Below are 19918 nucleotides of genomic sequence, written 5' to 3' on the forward strand. Positions count from 1 at the left end.
ATATGTGGTGCTGAGGAATTGAACCCAGGGCTTCATGTATACAAGGCGAGCACTTTACCACTAGGCCATATTCCCAGCCCCTTATAAAAGACAATTCATGCCAAGGGAAGAGCTGTAGGTCAGCGCTCATAAGGAAAATGGACAGTCTGTCACAAGAATGCTGGCTGGGCTTCTGCCTAGAGTAATGGATGGGGGGAATGCCACTGGTTGGTAATAAGGCAAATTGAGGCAAGGATGTGGCAGAAAGGGATGGAAGGGTGGGTGGAGGTGTGAATGGATAAATAGATGGATGGATGATGGACAGCCAAGGTGATCTCCATTGAGAGATCTCAGTTGAAAAGCATTGACAGCTGCTTCACTGGACAAACACGGGAATGGATAAGTGGACAGATCGATAATAATTCCTTGATGTATCACGTAGGGCACAACGTAATAAAATAATAGTGTGTTGTCATTTATTCATGATCTCATTTAATCTTTCAAATAGCCCTTCTTGTGTGGAGCACACTTGGGCATAGCTTTCTTCTACTGAGGATACAAGTGAGGCATGGGAAAGTCAAATAACCTGAGAGAGGAGAGCTCGTGTCCCCTATGCCCCCCCCCTTCCCTCCACCACACGATGCCTCTGAATAATGAGGCAATGAGCGCTCAAAGTGGGGAGAGAAACGACGGGGGGGGGGGGCATGCCTTTTAGGGCCGAGGCCTTTGGTAGAAGGGAGCAAAGAATAGAGTTGTCTACACCTTTACTCAGTCAATTTTCCTCTCCTTGCAGGTCAAAATATTTCCATGGGAAGAAAGTGAATGGAGAGATTGAGATTCGAGTGGAACAGGTAGGTGGGTGAAGCCAAGTCCTGGGCATGGCCACCCTACTGTTTTCAATGCTGGGTCTGTTCCCAAAAGTAAATGTAGTCCATGTCTTATGTGGCCCTAATGACCTAAGATTTTCAGGAAAACCCTGACTTATACTGGAGAATCCCATTAAATTCTAGAAATATTTGGTCCAATGGCTTTGAACCTTTTGTTCGAGCAGCAGATCTTTTCTCCTGCTTGGGGGTGGGTGGGTGGGGGGAGCTCCTTCTGTGAAATAGAGACAAGTAGATGTAAAAGGCTCTTGTGGAAATGGGCATGGGTACCCCCCATAAGTCTGTTTGCTTCATCCTGTTCCTCGCTGTCCCTACTTGGAACCACTTTGGCCTGAAGGTTGTTTTGCAATCCTGGCTCTCTTGCTTTCTATTCACTGAGCAGGTGGCTTTGTGGCTCTGTGATCCGATATTCGTGTGACAGTGTCACTGGGATTACACTATTTAGTTTTTTTGTTGTTGTTGCTTTGTTTTGGCCAGTCCTGGGCCTTGGACTCAGGGCCTGAGCACTGTCCCTGGCTTCTTCCCGCTCAAGGCTAGCACTCTGCCACTTGAGCCACAGCGCCGCTTCTGGCCGTTTTCTGTATATGTGGTGCTGGGGAATCGAACCTAGGGCCTCGTGTATCCGAGGCAGGCACTCTTGCCACTAGGCTATATCCCCAGCCCCGGGATTACACTATTTAGAACCTCAAAAGAGATCAGAATTTAGAACATCAGCTCTCATCATTGCCACTATTTTCAATGCCTAGATCTCTCCTTTTATTTATTTTTTTCTTTTTTGTTGGTCGTGGGACTTGAACTCAGAGCGTAGGCACTATCACTGAGCTTTGTTGCTCAAGGCTAGTGCACTGTCACTTTGGGCCACAGCTTCACTTCCTGTTTCCTGGTGGTTAATTGGCGATGAAAGTCTCACAGGCTTACTTGCCTGGGCTGGCTTTGAACCACGAGCCTCAGATCTCAGCCTCCTGAGTAGCTAGAATTATAGGCAGGAGCTACCAATGCCTGGCTTCAGATCCCTCCTCTTATGTGAAAAGAAAAACATGCATGCTGTAAGGCTCCACTGGATGTCAGTGGCTGAGTTAAGATCACAGGATGTGGTCTCCTGAACTCAGTGAGAGTTCCTTCCATGTATCATTGGAGACTCTCCCTTCTAGGAGCACTGGGCTAGGACTTAAAGAGCACATGAGGGCCGGGGCTCTGGAGCCAGACTCCAAATTGGAATCCCAATGCCACTGTGTGATCTTTACTGAACAAGGGAGCTCAAGCTCCCTCCTGCTCTTTCTCTGTGTGCTTAGGGGTACTAATAGCATCAAACTATGTCCATAAGGTTGAGTTAGTGTATAAAAAATGTCTAGTAAAGGTAGGGCATCAGTGACTCACACCTGTAATTCTAGTGACTCAGGAGTCTGAGATTCTGAGGGTTGCAGTTTGAAGCCAGCCCAGACAGGAAAAGTCTCTGGGACTCTTAACTCCAGTGAATCACCAAAAAGCTGGAAGTAGAGCTGTGGCTCAAGTGGTAGAGTGCCAGGCTTGAAAAAAAAAAAAAAAAAGCTAACGGCCAGTACTGAGACCCCAAGTTCAAGTTCCAGGACCGGCATGCACGCGCATGTGAGCGCGCGCATGCACACACACACACAGTCTAGAACAATGCCTGACACATACCATTTACTTACTACATTTACCTGTTCTTTGTTCTTGTTCTTTTTCTCCTCCTTACTTTCTTTCTCCTCCTCTCTTCCTTCCTTTCCTCCTTCTGCTTTTTCCGTTGTCACCTTCATCTTCTTCAAAGGCAAACAGTAATTAAGGTAAACAAGGTCCCTACTGTAAAATTAATTGGGAGAAAGGCAATGAAAACAAACAGAAGGTAGAGGCACTCTGCTCTTTGAAGTTTGTGTGTCGGAAGAAGAGAAGGCTCCTGAGCAGCGCACTGATTGCATTGGCTTCATATTAAAACACCTACAATTCGAATTTCAATCTGATCCTGGGGCTTTCAAGTTAATCCAATGTCTACTGGTTTTCCTTCCACAGCCAGAAAAAAAAAAGCCAGGTTATTTTTGTTCATTTTATAAATATTTGTCAAGTGTCTACTCTGCTAGCTAGCTCATGTAGGGATGAGGATAGAAAGTCGGGAGCCTAGTTCCCTAACAGCTTGTGGTTTATGAGGGGAAGTGAGGTAAGGCTTAGCAGATCATGAAGGCCAGGAAAAAAAAAGTGTTAGGGGCAGCAGAGCCTATTACAGTGGAGGGAGTCAGAAGCGGCTTTGAGGAGAATTTTCAAAAAATGTTTTTATTGTTAGTATAAAGGTGATGTACAGAGGGATTACAGTTCCATAAGTCAGGTCATGAGTGCATTTCTTTTTTATTTTTCTTCCTCCCTCCCTCCCTCCCTCCCTCCCTCCCTCCCTCCCTCCCTCCCTCCCTCCCTCCCTCCCTCCCTCCTTCCCTCTCTCCCTCCCTCCCTCCCTCTTCCCTCCCTCCCTTCCTCCTTCCTTCACTCCCTTCCTTTGTTGGTCTTGAGGCTTGAATACAGGGCCTGGGTGCTGCCCCTGACCTCCTTTTGCTCAAGGCTAGTGCTGTACCACTTTGAGCCACTTCCAGTTTTTGAGTGATTCATTGCAGACATGAGTCTCACGAGGACTTTCCTGCCAGGGCTGACGATCCTCAGATCTCAGCCTCCTGAATAGTTAAGATGGCAGGCATGAGCCACCGGCACCCAGCATGAGTACATTTCTTTTTGGACAATGCCACCCTTTCCTTCACTAGTTTTTTCCCTCCAATCTCCATCCACACACCATGTATAGTTCATTTTCAACATAGTATCCAGTGAGTATCATTGCTACATTTGTTCACCCTTTGACTCTCCATTTCTGTGCCCCCCCTTACCCTCCCAAAGACAGATAAAGGAACAAACAGAACAAAAAGGGAAAGACAACAAAATCAGCAACAAAGACAAAAAAACAACCTCCTGGTTTCATTTCCTGGAGTTCATTTTGATAAATATTATTTTGTATGATCAGACGCACGTAGGCATTGTGCCGTTCGGAGGGAGACCTCTCTGAGCTGGTTTGGAGGATGGAGGGGACATCAACACAGATGGTGCTAGAGAGTTCCTCAACAGACACCAGGTAGACCAAGGAGGGAGACCAGAGATGCAGGGAGCAGGGCAGAGAGGCTGGTTACTGGACTCCAAACCAGGGTGTCTCATCTTCCTTCTGCATCTGCCCTGTTCCACCTTGCGGTTCCCTCTCTCAGAGACGATGGCAGCGTGTGCTTTCCACCAGCTCAGACTCCTAGATGCCTGTCTGTCCACTATTTGCCCTTACCGCCTGCCATGTCCTGCTGACTCCACATCTCATAATGTCCTGGTCTGGCCACTTTCTACTTCATTACCAAAGGCCTACCTTGGCGGTGGACCACTATGGAATCTATAGCCTCAGAATTCCATTGTTTTCCCCATCTCCACCTTATTCTTCAAAGCTAAAGTGATCTTTCTTTGAAGGAAAAAAATGCAAATGAGAGCCTTGAAAGTGTTAGTTTTGGAGTCCCCTGTTGAAAGACACTTTCTCCCAGGTTTATTTAAAATCAGATAACTTGGTTGTTCTTATTCATAGCACCTCAGATTTTCCTTCCCTGAGGTTTTTAACTGTACATTTTGGGTGGGATTGTTTTTTTGCAAGGGAAAGGGCTGTGGCTGTTTTGATCTTACTCTGTTAAGTAACACGGAGCCTGGTATTCACTAAGTAGAACTGGAGGAAATAGTTGCAGAATGAATAACCGATAGATTCCACAGATTCTAGGCTGCTCTGGCAGTTTGCAAGGGTGATAAATCACCGCTCCTTAACCTTCCCTCAAAACCCGTGCTTTTCATAAACTGTGTGGTGAATGCTCAGTTGCCAGCTCAACTGGCCCTGCCTTGTCCCCTTGATGGTGAACTCACAGGCTTGTTTTCGTTTCCTCCTTTTTATCTTAGCACTGCCTTGGACCCAACTTGTAGACTTGAAACTTATGACCAGGAACACACAAGGGAATGACCATAAGAGAAATCCGTTGGTGCTCTGGAACACTGAGCCGGCCTAAGAAGGCTACAATCATGCTAGAAAACACTGGCTAATTTACTTGTTCTGATATCTGGCCATGCCTCACTGTGGCAGCCAGAAGGTAAATTAACCAGGAAACCAATTAGTAGGTCATTTGGGCATTTTTTTTTTCCCCTGGAAGGCGTACATTCGCAAAGCCATTTGGGAGCCTGATTAGAATGCATTTGCTGATGTTCAAGTCTCATCGGCAGCCCCCCATGAATCTCATATGCATCCTTTTGCACTTAGGCAAGGGCTTAGGACGGAAGCCACTGTTTAGTCTAAGCTGACCTCAAATTTCGAGAGCCTGCCTCTCATCTGAGGGCCAAATTAACTAGATAATTGCACTGTCTGGGTTTTGCTGGACAGAGCAAAAGAGTTAGTTGTCATTGGCCTAGAGGAAGCCTCCACCCTTTCTCTGTACTCTCTTCCCTCCAACTCCAAAACTGCTTGCTTGGCTCTCACGGAGCCAAAAATCTGGAGCCCTGGGGAGGCCAGGGAGGAACTGCACCACTTTGTATTCAGTTACCCAGAATGCCCTGCTGGCTCTGCGGGTCCTCGCCACAGTGTCCTTGCGGGTCCAGAGAGGACCAGGTCAGGGTGTTTGGTACCTCAAGCTTGCCTGTGTTTATATTTGAGGCCAAGAGTCATCTTCTCCACAGGAACAGGTCACTCCTCCTTGAGACTAAGAAGCGAGGTTGGTGAATGGATTAATATTAAGTAGATTTGCTGTCTGAGGGATTAGAGGACTAAAACTTGGTAGAATGGAGTCGGGGCTTTAGGAAAAAGAGGAAAAGACTCCCCAGTGCTGGTCGCTCTTGAATGTAACCCAAGCTAATTAGGATTCTGAGATCTTGTGGTTTGAAGACAACCCAGGCAGGAGAGTCCACAGGACTCTTATCTGCAATTAACCACTAACAAAGCCAGATGCAGAGCTCTGGCTCAAATGGTAGAGTACCAGCCTTGAATGAAAAACTCAGGAACAGAATCCAAGCCCTGAGTTCAAGTCTCAGGACTAGACCCCTCAAAAAGAGGAAAAGACTGAAATGACTATGCTGAGTCTTTCCTCAGTGTTAGTGGAAAGACCAAAGCACACAGGACCACAATGTCTTGCTGTAGCAGATAGAGAGAAAGGCAAGAAGAGAAGGAAGCTGATCAAGCTTTACTGATGAGTGCCCTTGATAACTAATTTCTTGTGATAACTGGAGTTAAACGGATGCATAGGGGACCCCTTGAAAGCTATCAGGCATTTCTTTATCTGCACTGAACATAAATATCTTCTTGAAACTGAGATGGGATTTTTCCCCCACTAAAGTGTTTCAGAATCTGTACAGGTTGAGTGATGTCTTATCTACAATGCTTGTGACTGGAAGCATTTTATTTTTTATTTTTTAATTAAATTTTATTGACAAGGTGTTGTGTAAAGGGGGTACAGTTACATAATAAGGCAGTGAATACATTTCTTGTGATATCTTACACCCTCATTTTTCTTTCTCCTCCCTAGATCAGGTAGGCATATATACAGTATCCAGTATACCAGTATCATATACAGTAGCCCTTAGACTGGAAGCATTTTAGATGTTAATGCTTTTTCAAAGTGGGAAATACCTGTATGTGTGTGATGAAATCTCTTGGGAGCTAAGCACTAAATGGTTCATGCTTGTAATATTAGATACTCAAGAGGCTAAGACCCAAAGGAATCCAGGTTCAAAAATAGCCTCGGCAGAAAAGTCCATGAGGCTCTGTCTCTAAAATAACCAGGAAAAAGCAGGGCTGGAGACATAGTGTAAATGGTAGAGCACTAGCCAAGCAAGCAAGTTGAAAAAGCATGAGGCTCTGAGTTCGAGAACCCTTAGTAACTAAAAACAAAATTAAAAATACCACACATACTAAAATATAACAAGATACCTTAGAATGTGTTCCAACTCTGAATATGAAAGTCACTTATTTCATATATACATAGATCAAAGGTAATTTTATATAATATTGTTTGTGTACCTATCTTTTTTGTATGTGTATACTGGTCCTGGGGCTTGAACTCATGGACTTTTTTGCCTAGGCTGTTTTTGAACCTGGATTCCTTCAGATCTCAGGCTCCTGAGTATCTAGTATTACAAGCATGAACCATTTGGTGCATCTAAGGTTTTTTAAAGCCTCCATGAACGTTCCTTATATTTATTTGGAGGAATAAAAGCAACAACACACCGCACTATAATAGTTAAAATTTAAAAAATAAAATTCATCTTTCTCTCTCTCTCTGCATATATATATATATATATATTCACATATTTTTGATCCATTCGTCCATTGAGGGGCATCTGGGCTGATTCTGTGTACCTTGGCTATGATGAATAGTGATGCAATGAACATGGTGGTGCTGGTGGCTTTACTGTGTATACACAATAGAACGTTACTCATCAATTAGAAAGAATAATATTGTGCCATTTGTAAAGTAATGGAAAGACCTGAAAAAATTATGTTAAGTGAAGTAAAGTCAGGCCCAGAGAGACACAGCCACATATTTCCCCTCATATGTGGAAACAGGGATTAGTTTATAAACTATTAAGTAAATACATTAGGTGGTGAGTATATACAAATGTATTAACTGAAATATAGGTAGATTGAAGGGAGAATTCAAATAGTATAATCCGTTGGAAAGGCAAAGTCAAAGTTCAACAAAATGAATACCAGGAAATGGTACTTCAGAAGAGTGGGGTGGGGTCGTGTGGAAAGGGATCAGTGAACAAAGAGGAGTAAAAGTGGAGAATGCAGTTGAGAATCCGATGTATATCCGACAAGATTAAGAAAAGAGAGGGATGGAGTGAGAAAGTTGAAAGGGTGGCATTGATCAAGATGCATTGTACTCACCAAGTGCTTTGTTAAATGGCAGCTCCTTTGTGTAACTACTTAAAAGATAATAAAGTCTTTTTTATTTTTTTTTAAATTGAAGTACAAAGTGGTATCTGGTGAGAAGTCTACGTGCCACTCCACCTTTACCATTCTAGCTTTACTCCGTGTAATTAACCAGTATGAATAGTTCCTTGGGAATTTTCTAGAATGTTTTCAAATGCAGTGTACAAAGATACCTGTACACTCTTTATAAATGAGAGTTGCTCAGAAGGACTTACCTTTCTAGGTATTTCATATTCAGTATGAAGGATGGATTGTAAATGGAACAAATGGGAAATCGCATTATCCAAGTGGCCCATTCACTATTGTCATTGCTATGCTGGTCCCTGGATAGCCCTTGACACTGGTGCTGTGGGAACCACTACCACCCACTCTAACTGTTATAGCTGGTGGCCAAGGTGTGTGGCTACCTCTAGAAGTAGGACAGTCACTGCTTTCTCCCTTACTTTGATTCCTGCATGAATACCTCCACTTGGAAGAACTGAATAGGGACTATGGAGCAAGAGAATCTGGAAAGTATAGAGCTGGGGTTTTCGGCTCCCATGGTACAAGAGAGACCTGGAGGGAGGGATGCGGGATGGTGATAACAGATAAAGTCCAGCACCGCCTCTCCTTTAGTCACTCTGTCTGTGGACATTTTTCCACTTACCCATACTCAACTCGGGTTTTCACTCTATACATCTCAGAGTTCATTGCGTGAGAGGAAGGACGTACTTCCGCATCATTCTTCTGGTTCTGTCATATGGATAGGCTATGATTTTCCCTCTATTCATTTCAGATATTTGCTAGTACATCTGTAGGATTCATTCCTACAAATTGAACAACTTCCAAATTGACCAACTCCTTCCCAAAGCAGAATATACTTGGAAGCATGAAGGACTCCCTCCCCACGCGCCCCCCACCCCCATCATATAACTTACTAGAATTACTTCTAGAAGTCTCTCTTCTAGTAGTAAGTACCTCAAGTACTTACTTGAGCTGCCTGCCCAAAGTCATGGCCCTTTAAGTGGGGCTGTGACAGTCAGTGATCTTAAAATTGGACTCCTATCCCCAAATTGGAGACAACTCTGAAGAGCCATCCCAGCCTCAGTGCTGCTCCCTGTGGAGTTGGTGGAAAGTTCTGCTGAGATCTTGGTGTGGCCCAGCTTCTCAGTCCCGCTTTCTTTTCCTCTCAGACACGGTAATTCTCAGAACACTTCAACCATCTTCCCTGAGCCGGCATCTATCGCTGAGTCAGCATCCCAGAAAACCCAACCTGTGAGAGTAGTGTGCTTATGACATTGATAGACATTCTGCAGTTGCCCCTTATCGAGATCATAAAGATGATCTGTAAGATACTTCCGGGCTGGATTTCTAAGACTCCACACGATGCCTGAGTTCTGGGGTCCATCCTGGGTGGAATGCTCTCTTGGTCCCAGACCAGACGTGGATGCTGAACTCTGAAGTACTCCAGAACTCCATCTCCCTATTTGACCTCCTCATGTTTGAAATTCACCAGATCGTGGTGGTGTTTCTGTAAAGGGCTGAGTCTGACCACTCTGCTCCAGGAAGCCTGGCTTGGTTAACACAATCCTGCAAGATTTATTTGTTTGGCTTGGCTTATACTGACCTCAGACATTCTGTTTTGTATTATTTTTAAAAGTGTGCAGGTCTCTATGGGAGCTTTATTTTTTTCCTGTCTTATTTTCAAATGGAAGAACCAGCTGGGGGAATTCTTTTAAAAAAAATAACAAAAGCAGGTGAGAGCATAGGATGTGTTAGTTGAACCATCTCACCAGAGGAGCAAGTGTTCCTCTGCTCAGCCCTGTCATTGATGAATGTGGGATAATCAGCCTCCTGGATCTACCTCTAGGACCACTATGTTAAGGGGGACCATAGAAAATGGGGAGATGATGGGAATGGGATTGATAAGAAACTTTTGTTGAGTGTTTACTGCATGGCGGGTGCTTTTTAAGTGCTTTCTGTGTAGTGACATCCTTAATTCACCATGTTCTGCCTGTTGCTGAGGAAACCAAGGTTCAGAGAATGTCAATTAATGCCCTTGGCATGGTCTCACAGCTAGTAAGACTACAATGAAGCTGGGATATGGACCTGGATCTGGCTTAACCCAAGTAGATCATAACAAAATCAGATCTCTCAGAATGTATGTGGGTCTTGAATTTGTCTTTGTCATCATCATCATCATCATCATCATATCATTATCTTTAGTTGTACAAGAGTTTCAAGTTGACATATCAACTTCTGAATACAGTGCATCTTGACCAATGTCACCCCTTCCATCATTCTCCCCATCTCTCCCCTCAACCCTATCCATCTGCTCAAGTTACATGGTTCCATTTTCACACATGTACATGAATATTATGACTGTATTTGCCCATCCTTCCTCTACCATTCATCCATTATCACTTTCTTTGATCTCCCCCACTCCTGAATTAGTCTTTATAAAGCTTTTTTTTCTTTTCCCTTCTTGCCTTGGGTTCATTGAATACAGATCCCAAAGTCTTTTCTAATCCCAAATCTCCTCTTTTGATATATTCTATAGATGATATATTCTAGAAATTCATATGTAATATTCTCCCAGAAGAAAAGGACTCCTCTTTTTCTGACTAACCCTAACAGCTCCTACTTATCATTTGATGTGTCTGTCTTATTGCTAGATGGTTCTGTGAGCATTTCTGTCTTTTCTGTTTCTCTCCAAAGGTGATATTTGCTATTCTCTTCCAGCTTCTGAACTATTCCATTAGTATAATAGCTCAGACTCTAGAGTCAGATCACTTGGGTTGAATTCCAGCGTAGCCATTTCCTAGGTGCTTTTGAAGAAGTAGTTTAACTTCTGCATACACCATTTTCCTCATATGTGAAGTAACAATAACTACATAGAGAGTTGAGAGATTGAAATGAGCAGCCACATGCAAAGCAACTAAAGCCATCGTGGCATAAAGTGCTATTCTTTTTTTTATTTAATTGCCAACTGATATACAGAGCGGTTACAGTTTCATACTTTAAGCATTGGATACATTTCTTGTACTGTTTGTTACCTCCTCCCTCATTTCCCCCCTCCACCCTCCCCATTTCCCTCCCCCCCATGAATTGTTCAGTAGATTTACACTAAACAGTTTTGCAAGTATTGCTTTTGTAATCGTTTGTCTTTTTTACCCTGTGTCTCTCGATTTTGGTATTCCCTTACAGTTTCCTAGTATTCACAGTTTCCAATGTACTCAGATAAGACACAGAGATAGTGAAAGTACGACCACAGGAAGGGCATACAAGAGGATCATCAATAACAGAAGCTACAGTTTCACATTGCATGTTGAAAGTAATTACAACAGTGATATAACAGTCGTTTCCATAACATGGAATTCATTTCACTTAGCATCATCTTTTGTGTTCATAAGGGAATAGCTATTGGGCTCTTGTGATCCTCTGCTGTGACTAGCCTAAACCTGTGCTAATTATTCCCTATGAGGGAGACCATTGAGTCCATGTTTCTTTGAGTCTGGCTCACATAAAGTGCTATTCTTACCATCATCTTCATTTCCTTGAACATGCTGTTTGAGAAGTTTCTAGACAATTCATTCCGAAATGGAAGTGATATACCTACGCATTAAGGAAGTTTGCAGTGCAGTTGGGAGGCAAAGATTGGGGGATCGGGGTTCAGGTCTAGCCTGAATGAAGTATGTAAGATTCCATATTAAGCAATGGCCGGGCACAGTGGCACATGCCTGTCGCCCCAGTTACAGGGGAAGTACGATTGCCTGGTACAGTGTCATGGCTGTCTCATAGGCAAGCATAAGTAGGAGGACTAGGAGGACGGCATCCTAAGCTGGCCCAGAATCTATCTCAAAAATAGCCAATGTAAAAAGGGGCTGGAAGCATGGCTCGAGGGGCAGAGTGCCTGTCTGGCAAGTGCAAAGCTAGCACAGGAAATAGTCCTTCCTAGGAAGCAGTCTGGTCAGAGTGGGCTTTTTGGTACAAGGAAGACAACTAGAAGTCGTCTCTCAGACAGAGGCAGTGTGGGAATGTGTCCCTTGGACCATTTAACCCTCAGAGTGGTGTAAGGGTGTGTTTGTTTAGAATGCACGTGGGAAACAGCACATTTGGAAGGCGAACCACAAGGGGAGGGTGGCACAAGATGGGAGCAGAAATACTCAGCTCTGGATTTGGCAAAGAGATACTTGATCTTCGATTAGTAGGTTTGGGCAGGAAGCTGAATGAAAGGACTTTACCATGGCTAAGTGAATGGAAGGATTTGCACTGCATCCTTTGGCCATTTTAGCTTTGTCCCTCCCCATGCCTGTGATTCGGCTTTGAGAAGAGAAGGGATGGAATCAGACCCATGCCATGTGCTTGATCTGGCATCCATTCAAAGCAAGGCACTGCCAAACGTATCCCAGTCTCCACCTTAGCTGGGCAGGTCACTTGCCCTGACCTGTTCGTTATTTTCTGCATTCCAGTAGGTTCCTCATCTGCCTAATCCCAGGCCTTGTGATTCCTCCTCCTCCTCCTGATCCCACTCCTCCCTGATTCTGCTCCTCCTTACGCCAGTGCCGTAGCTCTGCTCTTCAGCTGTTGCTTGGCCACTCTGTGCTTTCTGCCAATGCTGCTGCTATCTCCCCCACTTGGGATCCGGCCCACTCCCTGAGGGGAAGAGCTCCCACTGGGCTCCCCTACATTCTGCCAGCAGCCCCAGCTGGGTTGTGCTTACCCACTGGGCTTGAGCCTTTGCATGTCAGTAGGAATCAACGGTTATTAATTAACCCAGGGTGGAACCTATTATGAAACATCTCAGAAACCTGGACTGAACCAAAGGGACTTCTAAGTGCACAGCAGGGGAAAAATGCCCTTTAATTGACTTGGATGACTTCACTACAAAACTCTGTCTGGCTGCTATGCTAAACTGGAAACTAATCTATTAGATCGTCTAAGGAATTTTCTAGCCCACCCTGAGAACAGTCTCCTGTGGAAGGAGTAGGGCTGACACATAAACAGGACTTATGCATGGAAATGGCTTCCTTTGGATCATTCCCCGTCTGGCCACATCTAGTCCCTCGGGAAAGAGAGGAGTGATCAGTATCTGAGAATGATTTTGAATGTCCTAAATCAACTATCTTTAACATCCCATAGTTCCTAAAGGAGCTTGCTCCTTCCTTCCTTCCTTCCTTCCTTCCTTCCTTCCTTCCTTCCTTCCTTCCTTCCTTCCTTCCTTCTTTCCTTCCTTCTTTCCTTCCTTTGTTCCTCCCCACCCTCTCTTGTACAAGTTCTGGGGCTTAAACTCAGGAACTCAGGGCCTGAACTAGGCTTTGATCCTTAGCTTTTTTGTTCAAGGCTGGTGTTCTACCACTTGAGCCATATCTCCTCTTCTGGCTTTTTGTTGATTAATTGAAGAGTAGAGTCTCCTGGACTTTCCTGCTAGACTGGCTTTGAACCAAAACCCTCAGATCTTATCTTCCTACGTAGCTAGGATTATAGGCTTGAGCCATTAGCACCCATGGAGTTTTTCTAAAGCACTACTTACTTTGGAATAGAATTTGACTGTAACTGGTTTATCCTGGGTTCCCTTGTTTCAGAGACTTTAGAGGATGTCATTATAGAATTCTACAGGTGGTGTTGTGTAGATGACAAGGACACGGCCTGGGCACATTAGCAGTGTCTGGTTCCATGTTCAATAAACACAAAGAACCCACTGAGCACTCCACATGGATTGGTTCATTAATCATCATCAACCAGAAGTGGTGCTGTGGTTCAAAGTGGTAGAGCTCTAGCCTTAAGCTAAAGATCTCAGGGACAGTGCCCAGGCACAGAGTTCAAGCCCCCATGACTGACAAAAAAAAAAATCATCATCATCAATCCCCTGTGATGAATAGACACTGTAAAGTTCCCCATTCTCCAGATGAGGAAGCTAGGGGAACATACTCAAGACCACTCAGCTCATGAGAGGCCTAGCTGAAATCCCACCAGCCTAACTAGCCAGACTCTGTACTGTTACATCCTTAGCACTGGCTTACCTGGAAATGAGATGGGAATCCCAGGGAAAACTTGGTGTGACAATCTTGGTATTGATTGGCAATTTGATTGAATGGAGTGGCTAGGAGATTAGGGAAGCATACCCCTTAGTAAGCATGAGGGTGTTTTCAGAAGTGATTTGGTCATGAGGACACTGACCTAATGCTTTAATCTATTGGATAGACTATTAGGGGGTGGTAGTACTGTGCAAGATAGGATCTAGTTGGAGGAAATAGGTCAGGAGTGTGTGTGTGTGGGGGGGGGTGTTCCTTGGGGCTGTCTCTTGTCCAGGCTCCTTCCTGTTACTGCTCTGCTCTACTTCCTGTCTGCCATGAGGCAGGCTTCACCACCATGCCCTGGCCACCATGATGGACTGAAACATCTGATGCCATGAGCAAAATAGACCTGTTCTTTCTTTTAAGTTGCTCGTGTTGGGGGGTCCTGTCACAGAGTTGAAACAGAACTTGATGACGTCTCATGCATAAGCAGTTGACTAGTAACAACTAGATCTTACCAGTGGGACTCAATCTTGTCAGACATCATCCTATGTGAGTTACCCTTTCTTACTCCATCTTCTCCTAGAGTCTACCTTAGTCTCTACTCCTCCCCAAACTCCTAGCCATCTCATATTCACACCCTCATTCCTTGACATAGGAAAGACTCCGTAGTTTTGCCATAAATGTGTTAAAGTTTGGCACAGAGACTCTTTCAGGGCTGCTTCCTTCCCCTTCTGAGCAGGCAGGGCAGTCTGCCTCCTGTCTGTGTTCTCACAGTACCCTGTGCATATATCTACTGGATATTTACCAGACTTGCCTGCCATTCCCTCTGTGTGTGTTGGCCTCATTGGGAACTGGGGAAGGATCTTGGTCCTACAGAAATTCATTGAATGCTATCATGTGCTAGGTGCTATTACTACAATGATGAGTAAAGACATATGCAATGTCTACATGATGGTGCTTAAATTCTAATAGGAAAGGTAAGTATTGATTACATAATCCTCCCCCTCACAACTCACACGTATACATACACACACACTGTAATTACAAACGTTGTTAAAAGCTACAGTAGTAAAGTATCCAACGTGATGGTAGTGTAGAGTTGGAAGTTGACAGTAGACACTGATTCAGGCAAATAATTGATGCTTTAAATGCCCAGATGCATAATCTGTGCTCAGGAAGTATTTCTCGAACTAACCCAAAGTAAAGAAAAGACAGGAAAGCACCTAGGAAAGATTTGATCTGCTAGAAGGACTGAGACCCACCCCCAAATGTCCTTTTGTCTGGGAAAGAATACAGGCAAAAGCTATTGGTTCAACAGGACAACACAGGAAAAGCAGTGACAGACTGTGGTGCAAGTGAAGCAATACTTTCTGGGCCACCAGCTAAGCAGTTCATCTGTCGAAGTTGATGCTGTATAATTTTCCCACAAGATAAATACTGATGGAACTTAGACTTGGAGCTCTTAAGTGTCCTGTCCAAGGCCACACAGCTAGTAGTTCTCCAGGTGGAGATATGGCTATCACTCACTAGTGCATTCCCCTCTCTAGCTCCTCTATGTAACTTGGGCTGCTTGAAGTACACCTTCTTGCCCCAGGCTATGCTGCTGGTTACAGTAGAACCCAGCCTCTGGTCCCCTTTCCTCCTGCCAAGTCTGGCACTGGGAGTTCCAGAAGGAAGAACTGAAGAAGAAGTGAGCTGGGTTCCATGGTGGGGCACCACCAATTACCTTGTTGAAGTTCTAAGTATACCTTAAAAGAGAGAAGGAAAATGGCCTCTCTTGGGCCAGTTCTTCATTGCCTCGTGTTCCCCTGAAGCACTGTATTTTTATCCCTGAGCACCTCCCAAGGCCTGAGTCTCATGGTTGTCCAGATGAGGAATTGAGGTGTGGAGAGGTAAAGTAAGTCATTTCTGAGCTGGAATTGTGATCATAACCTATGACTCCGCCATTCTGCAGGCAGCAGCTCTCCCCTGGTTCGCCTGCTGCCCTGTTTCTTCTGGCCTTATAGAGCTTCTCTTGATTTTCTTTTCTGGTTTATTGGAACATTCCTTCTCCCCCCCCCCAACACCCTCTGGGGTGACGACCTGAGACTCCTCTCTTGAGCCACGATGGGGTTGTCAGCCTGTTTGAGATGGAGTTGCACCAGTGAGCCCTCGTCCACCCCACCTCAGGGCTTGTATTCTGTCCAGACAGGGAGGAGGTAGCCAGCCCTGCCCCTCCAAGGCTGCCAGGAAAAGCAGAGGGGGGAGAGGGGCTGAACTCCCCCTTGCTGGGCCAGCCGCGTGCCAGGAGCCCCCAACTTTGCACACACTGGGTAGAACTGGATTTTGATTAGTCATCTTCATTTGCTTATTCTTAGACAATTGCTTTGGCCTCTCTCTGGCTGCCTCTGCTCTGCGTGCTCCAGGCTCCGCAATGTCTGAGGGCTGAAAGCCAGCATCTTCAGGGAGCACCAAGGCCTTTCCTAACCTGGCAAGACTAGCTTCCCTGCACTCCCCACCCCCATTAGTGGCCCCTATGGGTATCTTTAAAGAAGCTAAATAATTAATTTACATGGTGTCTTGCTTATGGTGGCTTTCCCACAAGGTCTGCTTCTCAGTATCCAAAGCTGTTATTTCTGTATGATGAATAGCAATACATCTGAATCTGACCATAGTCCATTCATTCACAAATCTAGCTAGCCAGCCATGAACTTACCTGCTTCTTCGCCTCTCTAGAATGAACTCACTACCCTCTGTTTTGTGGCTCACAATCAATCCAGAACTAAATTTGCTTTCCCTTAAAATCCTTCAGGAAATGTAGCACTTCACAATACAAATGATAGAGATAACAATGAGACACATGTATTAAGAAAACACACATACATAAATACAGATAATATACTTATATATGCTTAATAGTATACTTACATTTTATCATATGTCATATATATGTATACATATGCAATTGTGTGTATGCAAGTATGTGTGTGAGAAGGAAAGACACAAAGAGAGAAGGGGGGAGGAAGAAGGAGGAGGAGAGAGTATATCAGGCGGTCCATCTATGTCCATATATGATATATGATTATATATATATGTTATATATATAACATAATTTTTTTGTGCTGGTTCTGGGGCTTGAACTCAGGGCCTACATTCTGTCCTTGAGCTTTATTTTGCTCAAGGCTAGTGCTTTACTATTTGGTCCATAGCTCCACTTCTGGGAAATTGGTGATAAGAGACTCATGGACATTCCTGCTCAGGCTGGCCTTGAACCACGATCCTCAGATGTCAGCCTCCTGAGTAGCTAGGGTTATAAATGTGATCCACTGGCGCCCAGCTATAACATCATTTTATTCTCATCATGACTAGTGAAGTGTCCGTTGCTGCTCTAGGTTAAACAAGCAAAAAAACCAAACAAACAAAGACTAAGGCTTTTATAAAGGCTCAGCAGTACAGCTCATGATGGCAGAGGCAGGATTTGAACTCCTCACTCCCACCCAAGCAGTCCATATTCTACAGCACTCTCTCCTCCTGACTCCCACCACTAAGTCACCCCTCGGCCCTATCCCTGCGATGCTCAACTGCTTCCTTTCATCCTTTCCTGAGCTTCCATCGGCAGGTATTTATTAATGGGACTGAAATTAAGATTCTGACAGTAATCAGGTTCCTCCTCTATCTTTCTTTGTTTAAATCACTACTGCCTAGTAGTTTGTGTGAAGGGAGGTTTCTGGTTGATTCAGTAGAGAGAAGATGCATATTGAGGCAGTTTGGTGTGCCACACAGGGCTGTGCCTAGGATGCGATGGGTAAGGACTGGGTACTCCTCGCATCTTATTGTCTATAGAATGTGGGGCCATGTGCATCCGTTCCCTTGTACACCAAAGTATTTGGGTATCTGGTCAGAGCTAGGTCTGTTTTGTTGCAGTCTGAGGGAGCCGTGTATCTAGGCTGACTTATTTGTAAAAGGGGAAACTGGCAAATAGAAGCATGACCCCCAGCTGCTTCAGACACCGCTGCTCATTGAAGGCACAAGCTGACAGGCAGCAAGCACTTTCTCCACTCAGCAACTAGGACTGAACCCCGTGGCTGTCAATGGAGGAACTTGCGTCTCTCGCATACTGTGGCTTTGATCCGAGCCTGAGCACAAAGGACGGGGACATGTGGATAAATTGGTCAGATCCTGGAGAGATCTATTGTGAGAATGAAACAAAACTCCACCAACAATAAATGCTGAAGTCTGGTGTCTCTAGCCTAGAATTGTCTGTTAACTGCTTTCCAGATCTGCACCTGAGGCCCTGGTGCTCCAGAGGCTGGAAAGTGTTGAGCATCTTTGAGAGGACAGAGAGAGATTGAGTGGGGGGAGAGGAGTCAGGGAAGAGAGGGACAGTGAAGGAGGGAGATGGAGAACGAGGGAGAGAAACAGAGAAGATAGAGACTGACAGATGTGCTAGAAGGCAGGAAGTGGCCTTAGGCTAACTCACCTCTTTTTCTATCTCAGTAGTTTCTAATCAGGGATCAGTTTTTCCCTCAAGGACCATTGTGCACTGTCAGGACACATTCTGGGTAAGTCAGATATGCTGCTAAAATCCTATCCACAGAGTGATCCAGCTCAACATGTCAGCGGCCAACCAATCAACTCAAAGCCCTGTTCAGGGAGCCCTATACTACCCTCAGGACAATTGGGTAAAACCTGGAAGGTTCTGAACCCTTGGAGCTTTCAACTAACATGGTCAGTCACCTCTCGGACCCTAAAAACTATGTTTAATTTCATCCTGCCTCAGTGCCCCTCACCTAGGGTTGGGAATAATAACATCTACCTTACCAGGTTATAGCAGTACCTGACACATAGTAAATGCACACACAAAAAAAGATGACAAGTGGCTGGGAATAGGGCCTAGTGGCAAGAGTGCTTGCCGGGTATACATGAAGCCCTGGGTTCGAGTCCTTAGCACCACATATATAGAAAAGGCCAGAAGTGGCACTGTGGCTCAAGTTGGCAGAGTGCTAGCCTTGAGCAAAAAGAAGCCAGGACAGTGCTCAGGCCCTGAGTCCAAGCACCAGAACTGGCAAAAAAAAATAAAAATAAAAAAGATGACAAGTGGCTGGATACTGGTGGCTTATACCTGTAATCCTTGCTACTCAAGAGGCTAAGATCTGAGGATCGCGGTTCCAAGAAAGTCTGTGAGACTTTTCTCCAATCAACCACCAGAAAACCAGAAGTGGTGCTGTGGTTCAAAACAGTAGAGCACTAGCCTTGAGCAAGAGAGCTCAGGGGCAGCACCCAGGCCCTGAGTTCAAGCCCCACAACTGACTAATAAATAAATAAGTTAAATTTCAAAAGATGACAAAATTGAATCCCAATAGAAAGACAATAAATACTATTGAATTATAAGTAGGATACAACCTGATCATTAGATTGCCCATGGCACCAGGGAGGGTATTTGTACAACAGCCATGTCTAGTGCTTTTGCTCTTACTGGTGATTTCGGCATGATCACTACTTTTTATTTCTACTTTCCCTCCAAATGCAGCAAGGGAAAACAAGGGCACCCGGGTCCTTAGAGTCAATGCAAGCACGAAAGGGGCAGGAAGTGATGTGATCTATGGCTCTTTGGGCCCCACAGACATACCTAACCTAGCTCTCCCGTGTCCTGTTTGCACTTTCCTCTCCCTGGGTTTACAGGATGTGATTTATGACTGTCTCAGATGTGCTGGGGGCTGGGGGGCGGGGGCTGAAGGTCTTGCTGGGGTTGTAGGAGTGATTGTACCCTTAGGTCGGAAATGCTCCATTATGGTCATTTGTGGCCACTGGCCATGTAATTGACATTGCGAGTGAAGCATGGCATGATTCACTGGTGTGGAAGGGTTGTATGCTCTCCAGAACAGGAACAGAGAATTCTCTTTGTCTTGGCATCCAGGTATAGGATACCACAGGGGTGTCCCGTTCTGAAACACCCTTCCCTGTAGTTTACACTGGGGAGCTAGGTTCAAGTTGGCTGTAGGCCTTATCTGCTGGGTTGTGTTATCTTGGAACTATTGTGGCCCCTTGGGAAGGACTGAACATCTGAGAAGGAAAGGAACCAAGCTTCTAGA

At 44.9% G+C, this 19918-nt stretch overlaps 1 protein-coding gene across 1 annotated transcript in view; it reads left to right on the forward strand.

Annotated features, from left to right (window-relative positions):
• Syn3 (synapsin III) overlaps positions 1-19918 on the forward strand; it is a 370475-nt gene that overhangs the window by 44646 nt on the left and 305911 nt on the right. The window contains exon 3 of the mRNA XM_048356384.1: positions 773-830. Within this exon, the coding sequence (XP_048212341.1) occupies positions 773-830 (58 nt within the window). The remainder of the gene's footprint in view (positions 1-772; positions 831-19918) is intronic.

This window comes from Perognathus longimembris, chromosome 1 (assembly GCF_023159225.1).
Source record: "Perognathus longimembris pacificus isolate PPM17 chromosome 1, ASM2315922v1, whole genome shotgun sequence".
In the NCBI taxonomy this organism is placed as follows: domain Eukaryota; kingdom Metazoa; phylum Chordata; class Mammalia; order Rodentia; family Heteromyidae; genus Perognathus; species Perognathus longimembris.